Here is a 24,078-nt window from a genome sequence, read left to right on the forward strand (position 1 = left end):
TGTATATATATATATTTTTCTTTTCTTTTCTTTTCTTGCTTTTAATCTTGCAATCATCAATTTTAGATGAAATAGGAACCTTACCTACCCATTTTATAAAAAATGGCATTGCTTTGATTACCTTCATCACATTTAGAATCTTCCAAATTATTCATATCTGTACAGTTTCTATTATATTTAGTGTCGGTAGTACCAATCCCACACCTATCTGAAACTCATTTATTGCCCCTCCTGTCTTAGCACCTTGTGGATAGAGGCCCTAATCCAGGCAATTTTCCAGCTTTCATTTCTTTCAGTGCTCTTTGTATCTCCTCTGTTTCTCTTGTCATTTTCCTCACCCATCAGTCTTATTCATAGTACCTATTACTGCCAATTGAAACTTCCCTGTGCTCTTCTTTAGTCTTTAATTCCTTGCAATACTCCACTCATCTCCCTCACACATCCTTCTCATCCAATAACCTCTTCAATCTGAGTCAAATATACCTATCTTTGACTATACAGTATAGTTTTGGTCTCTGTCTTATAGAATGGACATCAGTTCACTAAAATCAGTACAGAGGAGAATGACCAAAATGATACATGGCTCAGAAATTTAGTGTAGAAAGAGAGGCTTAGGCACCTTAACTTACATTCTCTTGCAATAGGCATGGAACTGCCTAGTGTAGGAATTTGGGCTCTTGCAGTCTCCTTCATTCTTAATGTTCTTATGTTCATGCACAAATGTTTGCTGCCTGATGTACAATGATTTGATGATGAATCACATTGTGCATATTATAAGATATTGGGATGGTTTGGACACATGGAAAGAATGAGTGAAGAAAGATTAGTAAAAGGTGTGTGGAAGGTAGAGGTGGAAGGAGTGAACCTGAGGGGGCCATCAAGGATGAGATGGATGGATGGGGTAAATGGGGCATTGGGAAGTAAAGGAGAAGAGAGAAGATAGGGATGAATGGAGAATGGTTGTGTATGGATGATGCTGTGATGCGTGGAAGGAATGGTTGGGGGATGAGGGAGTATGTGTGGATGACATTTTTGTGCAGCCTGAAGGGATTTCTCCCCGTCTTCTCCTTTTCTGCAGGAGGGGACATAGACTGGGGAGGGGGGTTGTTTGCTGATTAATTGAAGTGGCCTTGCTGTGGATGTGCTGTGCTGTGTTTTACTACATTGCTTCTGATCCAAGGCAATGGGCAAAATACAGGGATGACCTGTTATGAGGGAGGGGGGTGAATGCAAGTGGAGTGGGTGGGAATGGATTTTATGCCTGTGATTTTTGGCTACCTCCCTTGTAAGGGGGAAATTGACATTGGTATATACAGTATATATATATATATATATATACTATATGTATTAATTTTTTTTTTTTCCCAGTTCTCTCTCTCACAGTATTATCTTCATTTTACCTGATACTCATCCTGTTTTCCATTGTTCTTTTTCATACAAAGTCTTGGTAAATTATTTCATTCTGAAATGTTTACTTAAATATGGTTTATCCCTGTTTAAAGTGTTTTAATATTTACAGAAGCAAAAAGCGCAGTAGTCATGCATGGAGGAGAAGAGAACGGCAAGTGCGTCATCTGGAACACACAGGACTCACCAATGATCAGCGGGATAAATTCATTCATGAAGCCAAAACGAAATTGTTGAGCCAACCACAGCTCACAGACATGTCACCAGCAGTGATGGCTCAAACAAATTGGAAGTTTGTTGAACAGCTGCTAAAGGTACTCTTTGGTCACTCCTGACATGGTTATATATGCTTAGCATCACCATATTTTGTGCCAGAGAAAATGAACAATTAATTTTTATGATTGGGATTTTTTCAGAAATTTTTCATTGGACTACATATAGCAACTTCAAACCAGCCTGTAGTTTTGGTTATATTATGTTTTCCTTTTGTAGGAATGCAAAACAAGAACGAAAAGGATGTTAGTAGAGAAGATGGGTTCAGAAGCTGTAGAGCTTGGACATGGAGAGGGTGGAGGGCTGGTGGGAGTAGAAGAGAACACTCTCATCGCATCATTGTGTGATCTACTTGAAAGAATTTGGGCCCATGGCCTTCAAAGTAAACAGGTTTGTATATGTCTGATACTAGTTTTTATATCTTATTCTTTTCTAGTAATTTCCATAGGTTACAACTGTAAGGTTAATTTGCTTGAATTTTAAAAGCATTTATGTACAATGGGTTTGAGTTTGAAATAAATTATATATATATATATATATATATATATATATATATATATATATATATATATATATATATATATATACATATATATATATATATATATATATAGTTCTGCCCAAAAGGAAGATTGGAAGAGTTTTGAATGTGAATATACTTAGGAGAGAGAATGGTGGCATGTCTGATTATTTGAGGGAAGAAAAATAGAGAATGGATGTATAATAGAGAAATAAGAGAAGCAAATATGTACCAAAAGTGAGTAAATTGAATGAGAAGGCAAGATAGGAGGAATGCTGGGCAAAACTGAAAGGGATATGAAATGTAGTGAAAGACAAAGGAGTGGGAAGAGTGGATGCATTTCAAGGAGGAAGCCCTGAAATAGGCAAAGATCTTGTGTGGGATGAGGAGGATGGGTGGGAACAGAAAGACGGTGAATGATAGAATAAAGATGTGAGGTGCTGAGATAGGAAGGGCATTAACCTTTTCAATATGAGTTGAATTCTCACACGCAGCATCAGCTGCCTGATGTACAATGATTTGATAATGCATCACAATACTTGCTTTATGAAGTTACAGCAGTATTACTCTTCTCTTTCACACAGAATGTTAATACATATATCAGTGGCCTTTTCCCCCTTACAAGGGAGGTAGCCAGAAAACATGAAGACATAAAATCCATCCATCCATCTCATCCTTTGTCACCCCCTCATGTTCACTCCTTCCACCTCTGCCTTCCACGCCTCTTTTACTAATCTTTCTTCACTCATTCTTTCCATGTATCCAAATCATCCCAATACTCATCAACCCTATCTTCTCACTCCCTTTCCACCCCTGTTCTCCTCCTCACCTCTTTTCTTACTCTGTCCAGCCTAGTAACCCCTATCATACTTCTCAGAAACCACATTTCAAACACATTCAAATACCTCCTCTCTTCCTCTCTTATGCTCCATGTTTCTGCCCCATATAGTGGTGTTAGCACAATCATATACAATCTCCTTTTAGCATCCATTTCCAAATGTCTATTTCTCATTACACTTTTTAACCCCCCTTTCCTGCCACATTTGCACCCAAGTATCTAAAGCTAACCACTTCCTCCAGTATCCCTCCCATAATATTCACTTCCAATTTGCTGTCACATTCTCCCCTTGTACATCTCATCACTTTGCTTTTACCTACATTTATCATCAACTTCTTTCTTTCGCACACCTTCCCAAACTCTGTTGCTAACTTCCTTAATCCCTCCTCTGATCCTGCCACAAATGCAGATTCGCCAGCAAGCAACTGGCTTATATCTCATTTTTCTCCATTTTCCTTAACTATCTCCAATCCCCAGCCCATTACCCTTATATTTACCTCTCACACCACCCCGTCCATTTATAAATTAAACAGCCAAGGCGACATAACATAAATTACAACTATAAGGTGAAGTCTCACCTTTACCTCAAACCAATCACTCTCCATTTCTTATTCTAACCCAGGCTCAACTACTCATATAAAAACACTTGACTGCTCTTAACAGCATATATCTGCAATACCTCCCACAGCACCTTCCTGTTTACCCTATCATAAGCCTTTTCTAAAGCCATAAAGGCCCAAAAAAACATCCTTACTTTTTCATATAGGTTTCTCATATATCTGCCTTAACACAAAAATCAGATCCATGCAACCCCAACCTGTCCTAAACCCACACTGTTCCTGACCAATTACTCCCTCTGTTCTCTCCTAATCCTCACAGTCAAAACACTCCTATAAGCCTTCATCACTACACACAACAAACTGATCCTCTGAAACTAGTACACTCAAACTTGTCCCCTTTTCCTTTATAAATTGGAACTATACAAGGACTCCTCCAGTCCCCTGGCACTCTACTCTCTTTTAGACAAACTTTAAATAACCTCACCAGCCAGTCCACCATCACTGTACCTCCCTTTTGTAGACACTGCATGACACCCATCCAACCCAGGTGCCTTACCTGCTCTTATCATTTTAATAATGGCTTTTACCTCATCTTTCCTTATTACTCTATTTTCCTCATTCATCACTGTCATTTTCTTTGCACTTCCCACTGCATCTACCTTCTCTCCCTATCCTTTTTCACATTTAGCAATTCCCTAAAATACTCTGCCCATCTTCCCCATACTGCCATCTCTTCCATGATCATATCTCCATCTGCACCTTGTAACTTTTTTTTCAACTTGATTTGCCTCCTCTCTTAATTTCCTTCCAAAACATCTTTTCATTACTTTCATTTTTTTTTCATAGTCTTACCCCATTTCACATTGCTCTCCTCTTTGCCTACTTTATCTTATGCTCTCTCTTTTCTTTTCTTTGTACCTCTCATATGATTCTCTCTTCCTATTTTGTAAACAAACTGTAAATACTTGCTTCTCTTCTCTAACCATCTTTGCTTCATCATCCCACCACTCACAACCCTTCCTTCAATTTCCTTCTATCCTCCTTGTTCCACACACCAACTTTGCACACCTTGTGACTCCCTCCTTGAACGAACCCCATTCCTCCACTCTTAGTTCTACTCAATCCTTCACTCCTCTCTCAGCTTCTTCTTGTACTCCTTTTCTTTCTCATTTAACTAGTTTACTCTAAGCACCTCCCTAACCTCTGTCCTTTTCCTGTTTCTCCTCTCCTCCACTTTCAACTTACCTTCCACCAAAAAATGATCTGATATTCCCCCACTCTCTTCCCTTAGACATGTACATCCAAAACTCCTAATCTTCTGGTTACCACTACACACTCCATAGCCCTATCTACCACCCTTCAGTCCACCACCCTCTCCCATATGTACTTATGCTTTACTTTCTTCTTAAACACTGTATTTGCCATTATCAACTCTCTAGACTCATCATCAACTCTCACCTGCAATTTTTTCCTGGAACTCCACATTTCCCATCTAATTTGTTGGTTCATTTCCTACCCTAGCATTAAGATCTCCCAACACCACTACATTGACATTTCTCCCTAAACCCTATATGCATTCATTCAAATCAATTCAAAAAGTTTCCCTTTTCTCTACACTCTTCTCACTACCAGGCCCATGTACACTTACAAAAATCTACCTCTCCATTCCCAGTTTCACCTTCATCTACATTAACCTTGAAGAAACCTCCTTCTACTCCACCACATTTTTATCTATTTCTTCACTTACTAGTATAGCCACCCCTTCTCTCCCTCATCCTCTCTTCACTCCTGACACCCTCCCAACTACACTCCCAAACTCAAACTTGCCTCTCCCTTTTAACTTAGTTTCACTCAGTGCCAATACATCCATCTTCTCACAAACATACTGTCTATCTGTACCACATCCACACACATTAAAAGACCCAAACCTTAGGTTTCTGGTTGGAAAGCTCCTCCCAGACCCTCTTTTGTCTTTGATTTTTTTATGAATGTCCCCTTTGGGGCTACAGAGAATAGGATGCTTAGTCCTAGCCCTATCCTGTTTTTGTCACCTTTTACGACTCAAGTGGGAACACTTGGTGGCAGAATTCTTCTCCCCACCACAGTGTTTTGCATGCATGCATACATACATACATACATACATACATATACCAAGGCTTTTTTCCCCCCTGATAGCCAAAAAGGACAAGGCACAAAAACATTCCCACCCATTTCATCATCGGGGACAGTGTTAAAAAAAAAGAAAAAAAAAAGAACATTCAGAGAAATGGTACAGGACAGTATGACAGTATTAAGAGTGGTGGGACAGCATAACTGAGGGACAGTCACAGTATTATAAAGTGTCATCATGTCTCTATGAATAGAGAATTCATCTATCACTGACAAAATTATGTGTGGCTCTGGTCCATAGGGAGTGCTCCATATAGACCCAAAATTATCAGCTGCATGCTACTGAGCAGCTTTTAACCCCACAATAACATGCAGCCAATACTCCCAGACGGGGTGAATGTTAATAACCATAGAAAATGTGATCAAGCATGTTCACAGAATACGGGCTACAACTACATAATGGATATAATCAAGAAGCTGATATTGGCATTCTTGTATACTCACTTGTACCTTATGGTGCAGGCGTTGCCATATGGAAGGGTTTAAGTGGGTATTAATGCATCGAGTAGGTGACTTGTTTGACCCAATCACCTTTCATAAGGAGTAATGAGCCTTTGGTATTTATCTATATGTAGATAATTATATGCTGATAGGATAATATATATATATATATATACATACATACATACATACATACATATACCAAGGCTTTTTCCCCCTTACAAGGGAGGTAGCCAAAAAAGAAAAGGCATAAAATCATTCACACCCATTCCATCCCTGAATACACTCCACACCCCTGCACCCTCTCTCTTATCTTAGCACCTCCTATATATATGTATGTATATATATGTATGTATGTATATATATATATATATATATATATATATATATATATATATATATATATATATATATAATTTATTTATTTTATTTTATTTTTTTAAGTGGCAGTAAGTGGAATAGGATTTTATATGAAGTTCTGTTTTTCTTAGGGCAAATCAGCATTATGGTCTCATCTGCTGAACTACCAAGAGTTTGAGGAATGCAATGACTCTACCAAACCATTCAACCCATCCTTTCTTACTCCAGGTAATATTTCACTATTTCTACAAAGCATTCTCACCATTTCAGATAATTTATAGAAATAGGACATTATTCAATTACTCAATATAAATTACTGAATGTGACCTCTAAATTAAATGACCAGTGTAATTTCTATTGAAGAAAGAAGCATTATAAAGAATTTTTTTAACATATTATCTTGACTGTATTGGATATCTGACCTTGCATAGATGTTATTGATGTTGTACCTATTGTGGAGGATACCAAATCCCACTTGACTGGCTGTGTTACTTATGTTGTATGATGTAGTTGTCAGTCTAATGGTCATGGCATTGAATTGATACTTACAAACTAAACTTGAGCAGTGTTGTTCTTCTGATATTCAATGTATATCTTACAATGTCTCTGAATTGGCCTTGTTCCTACATGCAGCCATGGCTTGGTGTATACTCAGGAAAAGAATTGACTGTACGTTCTTAGCGATATTGATCCCCATGTTTAGTATTTAGAAGTGCTGTACTGTAGGTTAGACTAGTAGTACTTATAAGTTAGTGTATACTTGATTATACCTTGCAAGTGTTAGTGTGCTTTTTCTTTAGCTGTGTACAACTTAATTCTTGTTGTATCCAGGTTTTATCTTACAATGCCTCACCCTCCATATGTCTTTGCCCATGTCTCTCTCCCTCACCCATGTTCTTACTTCTACCACTTATCTTTCTTCTCGTCTCGAATATGTTTAGTGATGATTAGGTTGCAGATTCATCTTTCAGAATTTCTTCATTGATTAATATACATGCTTGTGCTTGCTGTCTTTTCTGTACAACTTTGATGAAGTTTTAGTTTGTGTAGCTTGTACTGTAGGCTTCTGTAGTGCCCTGCTTGTTTATATCTGCTTGTCTTGAAGTTACAACTGCTGCCAAAGCATGATGGTAGAAAGCTGTAATTTTATTTTTTAGAGTTCCCTACTAGTATTACTGCTTTAGCTTTAATCACTGCCAAGGAAAGGGACTTACTAACTCCAAACTAACAATGGTGATCTGTTTTGGTGGAGGTGGTGTAAGTAATTTTGTTGCACTTTGTTTCCAGTTGCACATAAAAGTCCATCAAAGATTACAATGTCGCCCTTATCTGAGCTTCTGTTGAGCCTTAAAACGGGTAACCTTAGCGGTCTAAGCTCGTTGGCTTCCCAAATTGCAAACAACATTGGTAAGTGGGTCATAAATTTGAAGTTGATATTGAGGGATGGCCGTGACCAAAAACTAATGAAAGTTTGGTCAAATCAGGATCTTTAGATAATCATTGACTAAAATCTTTCATTTACATAATTCTCAATACCCTAACTTGGTGGTTGGTTAGCTTCTTTAAAATGTACTAAAAACCTTTTCTGATGATTGATATGAGGCTTTGTTTTGGTCTGTGTGTGAGTTCAAAAGTGGTTTTTATGTTTTTGTTCTCTGTAACCCTTTAAGGATGTGTATCCATAACTGAAAATTACTTATTTTTTTATAATGTGAATGCAAACTATCACTTTGGAATAGTTTGTATTCCAAAATTGGCACTAGCCAATGACACTGTTCTTCAGTTTAGCTAATTGGCAATGGCCATAAGTCATAACTTAATATTGTATTTAGATTTGATCAACATATTGTATTTGTATACTTTACATGACAATATGACCCCATCATGTCAAGTTTTTAATCAAGTATTGTAATACAGTTCTTTTCATAGAAATATCTCGCTTTTCAGAAAGATAAATTTTATCAGTTAACATTTTCAAAATTGCTTCCCCTGACTTGCATGAATAGTTCATCTTTAAAGGGTTAGTGTTAAGATATGTGGGAAACTTAATTTCTGATGCTTTTCATTAAAGATATAAATCCATTATAGGATAAAGTAAGACAAAAAATTTACAACAGGATAGCAGGCAAACAAGAGGGACAATTGTAGTTGCAAAAAATGTTAGGAGAGAGTTTATTGAAGAAATAAGTATAGATCATTGTAAAGAGTTTGCAATGACTTCAGAGTTGTATACTGTCGAAGAGATTTGTTGTGCACGGCTATTATGTATATCAAAGGCCCTTTCCCATTTGTAAGGAGTGTGGCTGAATCAAAGCTTATAACAGTGTTGTACACATTCAACCATCCCTCCCATCACAATACCTCAGCAATGAAGGGTCATCTTGTGGCCTATCACACTGCTTGGGTCAAAGGCAATACAACAAAACACCGCAGTTCCATAGGAGGGACCAACAGTCAGAGCTGCTCTCCATTGCTTCATTGTATGGTGACCCCTGTTCCCATTCAAGATAATTTGTGAAGCAGATGAGAACATCCCTCTGTGCTGCTCCATCTGTCAGGCCCTGCTGTGGAAGTGCTGTGTTTTGTTCTACTGCCATTGAACTGAGCAGTGTGGTGGGTAACAGGGATGATTCTTCATCCATGAGGTGCTAAGATGGGAGTGACAAAAAATGGAATTGAATTTGTGTAGGATGACAAATGCTTTGACTTGGCCTGCCCCCTTGTATGAGGGAAAAGGCATTTTGGTGTGTGTGTATGTAGTACTACTGCTCATAGAAAATATGAAGGAGGTTAAAACACACATATACTCATAAAAAAAAGATCTTAATTCCATGTACAATAGGGATATCTCCAGTATAATGGGTAAGAAGCCCATGGTATATAGATAGATAACAAAGATGGCTGAGTTAAAACATACTTACCTGACTCATGTGATAGAAAAATGTGGAAAGAGAAATTTCCTATCTCAATCATTATTATTAATATATATATATATATATATATATATATATATATATATATATATATATATATATATATATATATATATATATATATATATAGATAAATGTTTTGAATTACCCACTGTTGGAGAAACAAAGCAAAAGAAACAGACGAACTGTATATTTCGACCACTACTGTGGTCCTCTTCAGCAGAAGAGGATTACAGTAGTGGTCGAAATATACAGTTCGTCTGTTTCTTTTGCTTTGTTTCTCCGACAGTGGGTAATTTAAAACATTTTACTAAATGTGCTACTACATTTTTGTCTTGTGATATATATATATATATATATATATATATATATATATATATATATATATATACACGCACACACACATATATATATATATATATATATATATATATATATATATATATATATATATATATATTGTTGTATATAGGTATATAAGGGATAGTGACACCCTTGTTCCCAGCCATAGAGTGCATGGAAGGATAATGAACTTCAAAATTGCTTGTATAGGAATTGATGAAGAATAAGAAAAAATGAAGGGAGGGATGAGAAAAGTATGCATAAATCATACAGGTGAATAGCCTTTAGAGCTTGAAAAAATGGAGGGAAACATAGAAATCTCAAATGATGGGAATAAGACTGATTCAGAAAGAAAGGAGGAAGGAAAGTGAGCGTTTACTTTGGCTAGATTTGCTTTGTCATAAGTGTTGTGTTTGTGCATGTCACCATTACTTTGGCAGTTTTTATATTACGTTTATTTTCAACTTGTTGTGGTGCTTTAAAGACATTTTTAATTACAGTAACTGAATTAGAAACATTCATTAATGCAGTTGTCACAATATCATAGATACATTTGGCTTTTACGAATTATTTAAGAATGTTTGTAGTTCAAATGTGCTGGATTTTTGCTTAGAGACCTTTGTTATCCTGAACATCATGTATTTTTCAGACCTGTCCACCATGGCCCTTGAGCCAGAAAGTGCGCCACCATCTCCCACCAAGTCTCCTAGTAATACAAATAGTCTCAGGAAGAAGTCAGCGAGTATGGACAGAAGGGAAAGGAAGAATCGCTCCCCTGATCCTAGTGTTCCAACTCTCCGACCCCTTCCAGTCTCTGTGACATTTGACATGCGTAATGTTCAAGCCATGAGTGAAATCAAAACACACATTGGTTTTGCCCGTGCTTGGGTAAGATTGTCCTTGGAGAAGAAAGTTTTGTCCAAGCACCTCACATCATTGTTGTCAGACACAGAGCTTTTAAGGAGTCTGTACAAGAGATATGCTTTCCTGAGGTGTGATGATGAAAAAGAACAGTTCCTCTCCTATTTACTGTCCTTAAATGCAGTGGACTACTTTTGTTTTACCAACACATATACAACTACAGGTGGGTTGTGGGAAACTTGGTAATACCATGTTGTTAAATACTATGTACATTTTAATTCCATCTAAGATTTTGAACAAGTACGTTCTAGTATCAGTATTTATGGAGTAGTTTCTAGTTTCTTGTCAGTAGTTTTGTGGGACAGTTCTGCTGGTTACAAGTAAGGGAAATAAAGTAGATGATGAAAGATCTCAAGCAGTGTGAGGAAGGTAATCAAGATTTAGGGAATAAAGAAAAATGTGTTATGTTCTAGTCATCCTATACCATTGTACTTCCTCTGTTGCAGTCATCCCTTACCGTGTGGTCATCTTCCCTTCTCGCAAATTGAGTGCTGCTACCACATCTGCAAATGCTTGGGTTAGCTTAGGAGGTACTCTTGGGCAGACAAATAATATCCCAGTTCCTAAGGGACAGGTAGAACTTGTCTTTCAGGTAAAATGCTAAACTTTTTTATAATACTGGAAATTATTTAATGAATTATTTGTTCTTGTTAAATGAAGTAACACACACCATATCAAGTATGTAATATGTTTACTTTAATCCACAGCACAAGAATTTGGGTTTGTTAACAACCCTTCGTATTGGCCATGATAACACTGGTATGTCACCCAAGTGGATGGTTGAACACGTCCTAGTCAGGAATGAGGTTACGGGACATACTTGGAAGTAAGTGTTTGAGCCCATCTATACATCATATAATGTAGTACCTCATGTGAATATATTCTTTCTATTGTATTATGAAGAATGAAGGGGATGCAGCGATGGATTGATTGATTGACTTGTATATATATATATATATATATATATATAAAACTGATAATCTTTAACTTTATTTTTAAAGGTTCCCATGTGGACGTTGGCTAGGTCGAGGAATTGATGATGGTTCTCTTGAAAGAATTTTGGTGGGGGAGCTTGTGCCAAACAATATTAACTCAGATGACTTAGTTGAAGCCTGCAGAACACCGCCCAGATGCCGTTCTCCTAATGTGCCTGGCCCAAGAAGACCTGATGTGAAGTTGACTGTTCCAGAAATACAGCAGATGCTTGGTAAGAGTATTCTTTCGTTCTTCCAAGGAGCATGAAAATTTTATAGAGATGAACAAGAAAATAGCTGACTTATGACACTTTTGTTTTTAAATCTCACAAGCTGTACTCAAGTAGGTAGCATTTACAGAAACTTTGTTCTAATGTATCTTGGCAAGAAAGTTTAAACCTAACCATTCAAGATTTCCGACCATGATATTGTATCACAGTAGTGCAGGAATTCTCAAATTGGTAACAGTTTACCTTTCTGTCAAGGGATCTAAACATTGAATGCCTTTGTCAGAATTTGGGGAGATAGATCCTGGCCTTACTGCCATTACATAATAGCCCTGAAAGTTTTAGAAATTAATTACATCAATACTTATATTTAATATGCCCAGGGCAGTGGGTAAGATGCAGGGATGACCCATCATCCAGGAGGAGCCAAGATAAAAGGAAGGGAGGAGGTAAATGGGAGTGGAGTATGTGGGGATGGAATGGGTTGAAGTGGATTTTATGCCTTTGTTTTTGGCCACCTCCCTTGTAAGGGGGAAAAAGCCATTGGTATATGTATGTATGTAATACTTATTTATGTAATAATACATACATTTTAGAGATGAAATGTCTGAGAAGTATGGTAGGGGTTAGTAAGCTGGATAGAGTGAGAAACGAGTAGAGCAGGAGTGGAAAAGGAGGTGGAAGATAGGGTTGATGAGAGAGTATTGGGATGGTTTGGACACATGGAAAGAATGAGTAAAGAAAAATTAGTAAATGAGGTGTGGAAGGCAGAGGTGGAGGGAATGAACATGAGGCAACCAAGGGTGAGATGGATGTGGTAAAAGGGGCATTGGGAAAGAGGGCGATGTCTGTTGAGGAACAAAGGGAGAAGACAGAGGATAGGAGTGAGTGGAGAATGGTTGTGTATGGATGATGCTGTGATTAATTGAAGGGAGTGGAGGGTGGGGGGAATATGTGTTAATGATATTCTGACACAGTTTGAAGAGATTTCTAACCGTCTTCTCTTTTTCTGCATAAGGGGATGGAGAGGGGGGGCCACTGATTAAATGAAGCAGACTTGCTGTGGATGTGCTGTGTCTTGCTGCATTGCTTCTGACCCAGGGCAGTTGGTGAGATGTAGGGATGACCTGTCATCCAGGAAGACCCAAAAAAAGAGGGAGGGAGGGAGGGGTGGTGAGTGGGAGTGGATTTATGCCCTTGACTTTGGCTACCTCCCTTGTAAGGGAGAAAAAGATCTTGGTATATGTATGCATGCATGTACATACATACTAAAGATGCTTTTTTTCTCCTAGAGGCTGGCCAAGTCAGTATACAGTCACCCTACATCCATTCCACACCCATCCAAGACCCATTCGATACCTTCCATCTTAGCACTTTGTGGATAAAGTGTTATTTCTATCTCCCACCAAATCGAGTCAAAGGAATGGTAATATATGTACATACGTATACCAAAAAGGTCCTTTACCCCATATAAGATCGGTGGCACAGCCAAGGCATATATGCACCTTTACCCAACCCATTACACACCCAACAGCCATTTGTCGCTCCTTTTATGTCAGCTCTTTGTGAATGAACTTGTGGATAAAGGGTCATCCCTGACTCCTACCCAGTGTAAACAGTAACAGACCTATTGGTTCTTACAGGGATGCTTGTAGATTGGTATGGGTTTAAACAGTGAAGAACCACTGACTTGATGATTATGACTGGACAGAAACTATATAATAAAGCTGCCTTTATTATTTTAAACTCCTTAACATTTTAATTTTATTTCCAGGTGACTCTGTAAATAATCTAGTAAAGTATTTCTACAAACCAGAGAAGGAGAGAGGAAGTTTAACTCTTCTACTATGTGGGGAAATGGGTCTTGTGTATTGTATGGAGCAGGTTTTCTCCTATGGCTTCAAATCTACACGCTTCTTTGGAAAGAATCTCTACCTTTGGGATTATTTTGGTAAGCCATTTTCCGTTGTGTGCATATGAAGTAAACTGACATTCCAAATTGAATTTGTGTAGATCAGTTAGGTTTCTTTTTTAGATATGTAATTTGAATGTCCGTGTTTTGCAGAACGGGTCCAGCAGCACTTTGAAGTGGTTTTACGAGAGGAGATGGAAAGAGAACAGTTGACTGGCATAACTCGAGATGCCGATCAGGGGCTTAGTGTTATGAGTGCATTCGTGTCACTTGTATCACGGATTAACACCTCCTCCAATCATCTTGGCAAAGATGACAAATTCCAGCTTTTCATTTGTCTTGCAGCAAGGTAAGACTGCTTAGTGTTTTCAAGGGAGGGACTAGCAGAGCATATTCTATCTATATACCAAGGGCTTTTTCCCCATTACCAGGGAGGTAGCCAAGTCAAAAGGCATATACCTACTCCCACCCATTTAATTTCCACCCATTCCACTCCAGTTGACCACCCTTTTCTCCCTCTCATCTTAGCTTCTCATGGATGATGGGTCATTTCTGTATCCTGCCCACTGCCCTGGGTTAGAAGCAATGCAGCAGGACACAGCACATCCTTAGCAATGCTGCTTCACTTAATCAGTGAACCCCCTCTCCGGGCCCTCATGTATACAAAGAGAAGTCATGGAGAAATCCCTTCCTTGCATCACAGTATCATCTACACACAGCCATTCTCCACTCACTCCTATCTCCTTCCTTCTCCCATCCTTGCTCAACAGACATTCCCTTCTTCCTCACCCCTTACACCCCATCCATTCATCTCATCCTCTGATGTCCCCTGAAGTTCACTCCACCTCTGCCTTCCACACTTTTTTCACTAATCCTTCTTCACTCCTTCTTTCTGTGTGTCCGAACCATCCCAGTAATCTTTCATTAGCCTTATGTGCCATCTGCTTTTCCACTCCAGTTCTCCTCATTTCTCACTCTATCCAACCTTGTAACCCCTACCATACTTCTCAGACAGTTCATCTCAAACATATTCAAAATTTTCATTTCTGCCTCTCACAAATCCCAAGTCTGCACCATACAGTGCTGTCAGCACAATCACTCCTTCATATAGTCTCCTCTTGGCATCCATTCCCAAATGCCTATATCTCGTTACACATTTTAATACCCCAAGACATATACATGTTTTTCTCAATCTACAATTTACCTCCACCTCCAGTATTCCACTTCCTGCATCCTCTCTCCTTTAAGACTTACTTCCAACTTGCTACCATCCTCTCTTGTACATCTCATCTCTTACTTTTACCCATATTTACCTTCAACATTCTCCTATCGCATACCTTCCCAAACTCTGTCACTAATTCCCTTAATCCCCCCTCAGACCCTGCCACAAGTGTAGTGTCGTCAACAAATAACAATTTGCTCACCTCCCACTTTTCTTCATTTTCTTTAATAATTTCCAATCCTGTGCATATTACCCTTGCATTTACTTCCTGCACCACCCCTTCCATGTAAACATTGAATAGCCATGGTGACATGACATCTCTGATGCAGCTCCAGCTTCACCTCAGACCATTCACTCTCTCCATTTCTAATTCTAACGCAGGGTTTACTTCTTGTAATAACTTTTGACTGCCCTTAACCTCTTCCATATGATGATGCCTATGTAGGCATCATGAGGTGGGAGTGGATGCCAGCGTTGGTGTTGTGATTATATTTATTTTGTAGTTGTGGCCGAGTGACACTCAAATTCTGTGAACTGGCTTGATCATGTTTTCTGTGTTTATTATTACTCAGGGATTGAAGATGGTTAAAGAAAATGGAGAAAAGTGGGAGGTGAGCCAGCTGTTGTTTGCGGATGACACTGCGCTTGTGGCAGGATCGGAGGAGGGATTGAGGAAGTTGGTGACAGGGTTTGGGAGTGTGTGTGGCAGCAGACTGGAAGTGAGCATTAAGGGAGAGCGACTGGAGGAAGTGGATAGTTTTAGATACTTGGGTGCAAATGTGGCAGGAAAAGGTGGAGTGGAGGTGGAGGTAGAATGTAGATTGAGAGAAGCGAGTAAATGCCTTGGTGGATTAAAAAGTGTAATGAGGAATAGACATTTGGGAATGGATGCTAAGAGGAGGCTGTATGAAGGAGTGATTGTGCCAACAGCACTGTATGGGGCAGAAACATGGAACATAAAAGAGGAAGAGAGAAGGAGTTTGAATGTGTTTGAGATGAGGTGTCTGAGAAGTATGATGTGGGTTACTAGGCTAGATAGAGTGAGAAATGAGGAGGTAAGGAGGAGAACAGGGGTGGAAAGGGAGTTGGGAGATAGGGTTGATGAAAGAGTATTAGGATGGTTTGGACACATGGAAAGAATGAGTGAAGAAGACTAGTAAAAGAGGTATGGAAGGCAGATGTGGAGGGAGTGAACATGAGGGGACGTCCTAGGATGAGGTGGATGGATAGGGTGAAGGGGGCTTTGGAGAAGAGGGGAATGTCTGTTGAGGAAGGATGGGAGAGGACAGAAGACAGGGGTGAATGGAGAATGGTTGTATATGGATGATGTGATGCATGAGGTTGTTGTTGTTGTTGTTGTCGTTCCCTAGACTGTCTGTCTGAGCAGTCCCGTCTCCCCAAGGAAGGCCACAGCCGAAACTGGGTTTTCCCACAAATCCTTTATAGAGTGTATGTTGTGTTGTTTGCGTGCATGATTGTGTATAATGCAGTCTTCCATTATGTGTTGTATGGTATGGGGTGAAGTGTTACATCCTGGGCAGCTGTTCACAACACGGTCGTCCAGCCTCTTCTGGTAGCTTAGAAGTGCTGGGTGGTGACCGCATCGCAGTCTGGCCAAGTGGACTCTGTCCTTTCGTGGGAGAGAGGATTCAGAAGGGTGGATATCAGGGGGTCTGGCATGCAGCAGTGTGTTGTCTTTCAGTGTGTTAATGGAGCGGTGAGCGATATGATTATGAATATGTTTCCGGAGGCTGGTGTTTGGTGGTTGTGGAGGAAGAGAAGAGAGTATCTGTGCGTAATAAAGGTCTTTGGGTGTAGTTTTAATGTTTCTTGGTGTGTGTGGGTGTTCTGCTATGTAGTGTAGCGGGTGTGATGTGTTTGTGGTGGCTGCAGCAAATGTTTGAGTGCCTCTCATGTCGAGGTGGTCCTTGACTTTGAGGACTTTTGTTTCATGGTGTAAATGGTCTGTAGGTGATGTATTTGTGCAGCCTGTAATTGTTTTTAGGGCTTTGTTTTGTATGATTTGAAGGGTGTTGTGGTGTGTCTCACTGAGATTAGGAGCCCATGCAGGACTCGCATAATTCATCACTGAGCGTATGCATTGTTTGTATATTGTTATATTAGTTTCTTTGTTTTGTCCAAATGTTGTTCCAGTGATTGACTTAAGTGCGTTAAGTCTAGGTGTGCATTTGTTTTTTATGTTTGTGAGGTGTTGTTTGAAAGACATGGATGTATCGTATGTTACACCAAGAATTTTGGGTGTGTTTGTGTGTGGTATTAGAGTGTAGTTGATGTAGAGATGAGGTATGTATTTGTGTTCTTTTGTCCAGTTGGTGAGAAGTGTTGCTGTAGATTTGGTTGGAGCTATTTTGAGTCTGTTTGTGATGAACCATGTGTTGAGTGTGTCAAGGTAAGGCTGGATTATTTCTGCAGCTTTGTCTGTGTTACGATGTGTGCATGTGATTGTTATGTCGTCTGCGTAGGAAGAGATTTGTATTTCTGAGGTGTCTGGCGTGGGTAAGTCATGCATGTATAGATTAAATAATGTGGGGGATAGAACTGAGCCCTGTGGTACTCCGTTCTTAATGTTTCTGATGTGCGATGATTGGCCATTATATGACACATGATGAGGTGGAATGGGTGGGTGGATGGGGGGTGAGGTAGTATGTGTTAGCAAAATTTGACGCAGCCCGAAGGGATTTCTCCCCGTCTTCTCCTTTTGTGCATGGGGGGACGAAGAGGGGGGGTCGCCAATTTAATGAAGCGGCCTTGCTGTGGATGTGCTGTGTCTTGCGACACTGCCTCTGACCCAGGGCAGTGGACAAGGTGCAGGGATGACCCATCATCCAGGAGATGCTAAGATGGGAGGGAGGGTGGAGGGGAGTGGAGTATATCTAGGGATGGAATGGGTGGGAATGATTTTATGCCTTTTTCTTTTTGGCTACCTCCCTTGAAAGGGGGAAAAAGCCTAGGTATATGTATGCATGTATTAATGACAGATGGACTTTTAAAATCAAAAGATCAGTCCTAGAATCTTTTTGCCTTCTCTGAGGCAGAAATACACTGCTTAGATGATATGACATCATCACTGATTATTACACCAATATCCTTTTCATTATCCACTTTAGTAAAGGACTTTCCAAATAACTTGTAATCTTACTTATTTTTATTTTTACATATGTGCATAACCTTACATGTACATACGTATTAAAAAAAAAAAAAAAAAAAAAAAATGGGGTGGGGGGGGTGGCATAAATACCACTCCCATCCATTCCATCCCCAACATCTTCTATCCCTCTTATCTTGGCACCTCCTGGATGAGGTTACTTGGGTTAAATTTCATTAGCCACTTTGCAGACCATTGCTGTAGTTTATCTAAATCTTCTTGAATATCTAATTGGTTTAAGTGATCCTTTGCCATTCTGTACAGTTTTGGATCATCAGCAAATTTGGAGACAATAGATTTCATTACGTGGTCCATATCATCCATTTACTATGAATAGAGGTGGCCCTAGAAATTTTGTCATTTAGAACAACTTTGTTTATGATTGTTTAACCAATTACTAGTCCAACTTAATAGGCTATCACTTATTCCATGTGAAGCTAATTTAGCATAGTCTTTCATGCAGGACAGTATTAAAAGCCTTTGGAGAGTCCAGATATATTTAATCTATGTAGTTTTTTCCTCATAATTTAAGATAACTGTGTTGTATAATTTGATTAGGTTGGTCATGCAAGAATGTTTCTGTTTGAAACCATGCTGGCTATTATTTATTACAGTTATTTTCAAAATGGTGGTTAATAACATCTCTTTAAATTTATAGGCCTGTAGTTCATTGGCTTCTTTTTGTCACTCATTTTGAATATGGGAGTAACATTACATAACTTTCATTCTCTTAGGACATCACCAGATATGATTAATTTTTTTTTTTAAATAATGTCTTACGGAAAACAAGCTTGTTTTTAATTTCCTTTAAGATTCTTGGATGCCAGCTCTCAGGCCCTGGTGTTTTATTATCTTTGAGTTTTTGTATATATCTTAATTTTTTCTTTTGTTATATTTACAGTAGTAACTTCCCCCTTTACTTATCACAGGCTTCATTTAGGATTTCACTTTGAGGTGTTTCATTTACAAATACAGAACTATAATAGTTTAGAATACCACACATTCCTTCATTCAAATATTCAAGTTGACCATCAGCAGATAATAGTGGGCCAATGTAATTTCTCCTCCAAATATGGAGAGCTACTAGTTACTCATCCTCCTCGTCCATTATCATGGACAATATTCCTAATAATTTTCCCTAGAAGGATCTGTGAGTGGGGTGGAGGATTGTTACTGGAAGATATGGGTCTGTAGTTTTCCAGTTTGTGAAATTTAGGCAACAGTTTGTTATTATTGAAGCAATGCAGTTACTCTTTTGTCACTTAGAAAGTAACATTAATGCTCTTATTCTTTTCTTTTTCACAGGGAAAGACTTCTTCATAGGATAATGTTACCTCTTCAGAGGTCGCCTGTCACAAGCCATATGTATGATGACAGTGGCTTTCTTAGGGATCCCCAGCTGGTTCGGGATCTTATAAATATACTGTCCTCCTTAGAAGAATTTAAAATTGTTTTAGAAAGCTCTCTGACCAGAGGCATTGATGAGTGATGTATGCAGTACACAAAAAGACATTCAACTTGAGTGTGATAACATGGAAACCTCTGGGTGATCAAGTCTTGTGTATATAGTAGATTTAAGAAAAGGTGGGAAATTTGGGGAGAATAATATTTATATTGTGTGAAAAGGGTGATGCCAGTGCCAGCCAAGATAAAAAAAAATTATAATGAGCTCAGAGGGAAAATTTAAGTGTACACAGCCCACAGGTGGGAACTTCCACCCTGCAAGTTGTATCTTATAGAAAAGGGCAGTGGCATTTTAGATAGATATGCTACTCATTTAAAATATAAGATGCATGGAAATAAAAGTTCCCAACAAAGTTTTTGTTACTTTGAAAAGACAGAAGGGTAGGCTATAAGTGAAAGTATCACAAAGTGAACCCTTACGCAAAATACTCTAATGCTCCTTTCATGACATTCTCTCTTGTTTACATGATATCTATCAGCAAGTATCCGCCTCTTCTTAAAAGAGGTTCTTTGTCAATATGGCCTCGTTGAATGAGGCATCTCTTGTGCTGCTGTCTTTCTAAACAATCTTTCCAAAGATATTCAGCTTTCATACATGTTTCATCATCACTAAATCAACTGCTTTTGCAAAGAAATCCAAGTTCACTATAAAAGGACAAAGAAAAAGTTAGTAGGTACTAGAATAGTAATTGCCATGTATCAAATTTGTGATCATTTTAGTTTATTTTATTTTTTTTTTAATATGGGACCGGTCCACACATGACTAGGATGAGTGGATTTGAATTTGTATTGTTGTTTGTAAAGGCATTGTTTCTTGTTTTGTATCAGCAAAGCAGTTTCTCATTTGTGCTTAGGCTTTAAAGCTAGAACACAACAGTTATTTGTAATTTTATTTTTATATATATATATTTTTTCTTCCATCCTTGTTTATTAACTATAAATAACTTGTAGCATGTTTACTAAGTACATTCAAGATTTGCATTGGGAAAAAAATATACGATAAAGTGGTTAAAAAACATGGTACATTCATACCAAAGGGGTTGGCCAGGGTAAAGTACATGCTAACCCCACACCCATCCTGCACCCATCTGAGTCCCATTCATTGCTTCTTCCATCTCTGCACCTTGTGGATGAAGGGTCAACCCTGTCCTTCACTACACCATTTGAGTCAAAAGGCAGTGCAGCAAGACACAGTACAAAACTGCATATTTTAATGAGCTCAATTTCTTAGTTATTGTAATAAATGTTTTTAGTTTTCTTTTTAACAAAGGCAAATGCCTTGGACCAGAAAGGAAAAACAGTTGTGCCTTTTATATAAGGTGCCACTTTGTCAAAACTGTATTAAGATTTTAACTGCTTCTGGTGCATGTTAAATGTTTAAAGTTTTCTGTTTAGTTTTTGGATATTATACTAAAGTGATCAGAATAACTGTACTGCTCATTCATTAACATGTCTTTTGAAAAGGAGCTTAACTGCATCATTTACCACTGACCAGAATTGGAGCTCATGTATATTGAATAAAAGTTATAATTTCACATTCATGCAACATGAATTATTTTTCATTGTATTTTGTAAGTTTTGATTTGTTAAATTGAGCCTTTTCTTTCTCATTTGGAAATAATGCCATTCATTTATAGTCTTGCCAACTGTTGTATTGCTTTGAAGTAGATATCAAAAGTTGTGATATCACAAATACCTTTGCCAGACAGTATGAGCTTTTGTGCAGCAGTGATTTTGAAAGGAAAATAAATTGTATTTTTCTCCTCATCTTGCCTCCATTACACTAGTTCTGATCACATTGGCTTACATATACTCAGCTCTTACTTTTCACTGTAAATGGAAAGTCTTTCATATCTATAGAGAAGTTTAACTTGCCATGAAAAAAAGAAAAGAAGAAACCAGGGTGGTACCAATAACAGCAAACACAATGTGTTTACTGATGTTACTTGTGAAATATTGGCCTCTTTCACATAGGTAACCTGTTCTAATAAGTTTACCTGAGTACAGCAATATTTCTAAGAGTTCCAGACCTGTCTAAAATCCCATTAAGTATGGTCTTACTATTGATGGATATTTTACTCTGCAAGTGTGCTACCTAACATTATTTTCTAATATGTATCAGTGAATATATTCTGTTTCTCAAAGGTTAAAATGAAAAGATAAATAGATAAAGAACAGCATTTTGTAGGGAGGGTGCAAGAGAAAGTAGTCCTTGTATGGTATTTATTCCTCTCACAATATTCATTGGGCTCTACAGTGCTGTTCATAAGCCCCAAACGGCTCTCACCAAAGTCATTCAGCTTGTGATAATATCAGACATGATTTCAGCCAAAAATCAAGTCATAACATGAAAGTGCCATAGCAGAGGAAAAGCTTCTCTATCTGCTGCATATGTTCATGCCACTATACAGTAATTCTGATGCACTATGAGATTACCTACTTGTGTTGTACAGTTTAATGGTGTATAACAACTTGGGTATAGTACTTTTAAATCAAGAATCTAATATCCTTTTCCATTGCAAGAATACAATAACCTGTATGTATGCATTACTGTATTGTTGCATATGAACATTTGTATGCATGCATTTAGTCACGTGCCCACTTGTCTCACAGTAATGTATATTAAGGCTCAAGATTTCAGTCTATTGTAGTTTGGAATTGTAAAAGCTGTTTTGTACAACATGCTTTTGAAGAAAATGTTCCTTCGAACACAAATTCTACATTTGCAATCTAATGATTGAAGAACCTTTAATGCAGTGCCACCTTTTCCAAGCTAGCTTGTTTTTTTGTCTTTTTTTTTTCTCGGTTATCTAGGCCTGCACTATCGCAAAATATGGTAAAAAATCAATATCTACATACCTGCAGATGCACAAGACTCAAGCAGGTCTTGAGACATGATCTTAAAAAAAAAAAAAAAGGAAAATTTCCTAATTAAGATTTTGAGCTTAAATGAATAGCACTTTTAGCTACTCAGTGGAAGTGATGAATATTGAATAAAATATATCACTGAAAAAGCTAGCTATCGTAAATATACATCACTGATAACCTAAATTAAATGTCCATAATTAATTTTCTAAACCAAAATAAGAGTTTCAAGTGTGCATATGTGCATATACTTAAGTGTATGAGTGAATGTTAATACATGGATTTATGAATGTATTAATGATTGAAGGTATATGTATCTTTATGTATATGCTTCTATATGTATGTGTGTGTATATGCGTGTACATATGCATGTGTATATATACATATAGTATTTGCATATGTATATAATTATGTCTATGTATATAAGGTAAATGTATTTACCTATGTATATTTATACATAGTCTATCCTTTTCTCTTAATGTAGTTTGTTTATTTTTTAGCAAATTGTATCTCAAGTGTTTGTAAAGAATTTGTTAGATGTATAGATTATTTACATTGCATGTGAGCCCTAGAGACAAGAAAGACCATAGATTATTTGTACTGTAAGACTGGGTTGCCAATATTTGTTGTCAAAGTACAAGATAGTACAGAACGCTTGTTGTAAAGCGTAATAACTCTCAGCACAGATTTCCAAGATATTTTGTTTCTTGGAAAAATAAATAATTCTATGTTTGCCCCTCATTTCGGAATGGGCAACTAAAAATAGAATTTTTTATGTAAAGGAGCAACCACTTGTCATATATGTCACAAATATACCAGTATTTAGAACTTGATTGTTTCATTGTGTCACCTTGAACTTCTAGTTAATTTCAAGGGATAATCGAGTGAAAAATGGTCAAGAAAAGAAAACAAAAATCTATGGGTGAATGTAATGACCTATCAGGTGGAGGGGAGCAAAGGCTTTCCCCAGGTATCCTGTACCCGCCACGCATCCTGTTTTGAGATCCTGCAACCTTCACCTGGTCTTCCTACTAAGCAGAGGTTAGCAGGAGCTTCATGCAAGATTCGGGAACAGGACGTAGAAATTTAAGTCCAATTACTGCCCCACCACAATATATGGTGTTCCTTGGAGTTGCCAAGGCTAAAAGTGACTGAGACTAACAACATTATACAAAATCATTATAATGCTTTACTCCACTATTTAACAATAAGTTCTTTCCTTCATTCGCTACTAAATAAATCCCACAGTGATGGTAGGGGTTAGCAGGATGTGATCTCTGGAGGAGCCTATATTTTATCGATTTGATCGTGCGGCTCGGTGAGACAGCACTGTGCCATGTTACTCCTTTATTGTGGATCAAAAGGTCTTCTGTCGGTATGCTCCGCCTTTGTAATCCTTTGTAAACGCTAATTCATAAGTCAGTGACGTAGGACTCCGGCGCTTGGCATTCAAGCCAAAAATTTCATAAATCAAATCGATCAAT

General features: G+C 38.0%; 1 protein-coding gene across 3 annotated transcripts in view; it reads left to right on the forward strand.

The window, feature by feature from the left end:
* The window catches only part of pns (DENN domain containing pinstripe), a 272,629-nt gene extending 249,207 nt beyond the window's left edge, over positions 1–23,422 (forward strand). The window contains exons 13-23 of one of the 3 annotated variants that reach the window (XM_076201930.1): positions 1,520–1,721; positions 1,900–2,070; positions 6,700–6,796; positions 7,202–7,237; positions 10,493–10,927; positions 11,211–11,356; positions 11,472–11,590; positions 11,766–11,971; positions 13,740–13,916; positions 14,031–14,226; positions 19,571–23,422. In XM_076201930.1, coding sequence (XP_076058045.1) covers positions 1,520–1,721; positions 1,900–2,070; positions 6,700–6,796; positions 7,202–7,237; positions 10,493–10,927; positions 11,211–11,356; positions 11,472–11,590; positions 11,766–11,971; positions 13,740–13,916; positions 14,031–14,226; positions 19,571–19,754 — 1,969 coding nt within the window. In that variant the 3' untranslated portion in view covers positions 19,755–23,422. Of the gene's footprint in view, positions 1–1,519; positions 1,722–1,899; positions 2,071–6,699; positions 6,797–7,201; positions 7,238–7,855; positions 7,976–10,492; positions 10,928–11,210; positions 11,357–11,471; positions 11,591–11,765; positions 11,972–13,739; positions 13,917–14,030; positions 14,227–19,570 lie in introns of all 3 variants that reach the window. The other 2 variants (XM_076201929.1, XM_076201931.1) reach the window with 2 other exon arrangements.
* Positions 23,423–24,078: the final 656 nt, after the last annotated feature.

This window comes from Oratosquilla oratoria, chromosome 18, assembly GCF_046742065.1.
Source record: "Oratosquilla oratoria isolate Oo_2021 chromosome 18, ASM4674206v1, whole genome shotgun sequence".
Lineage (NCBI taxonomy): Eukaryota > Metazoa > Arthropoda > Malacostraca > Stomatopoda > Squillidae > Oratosquilla > Oratosquilla oratoria.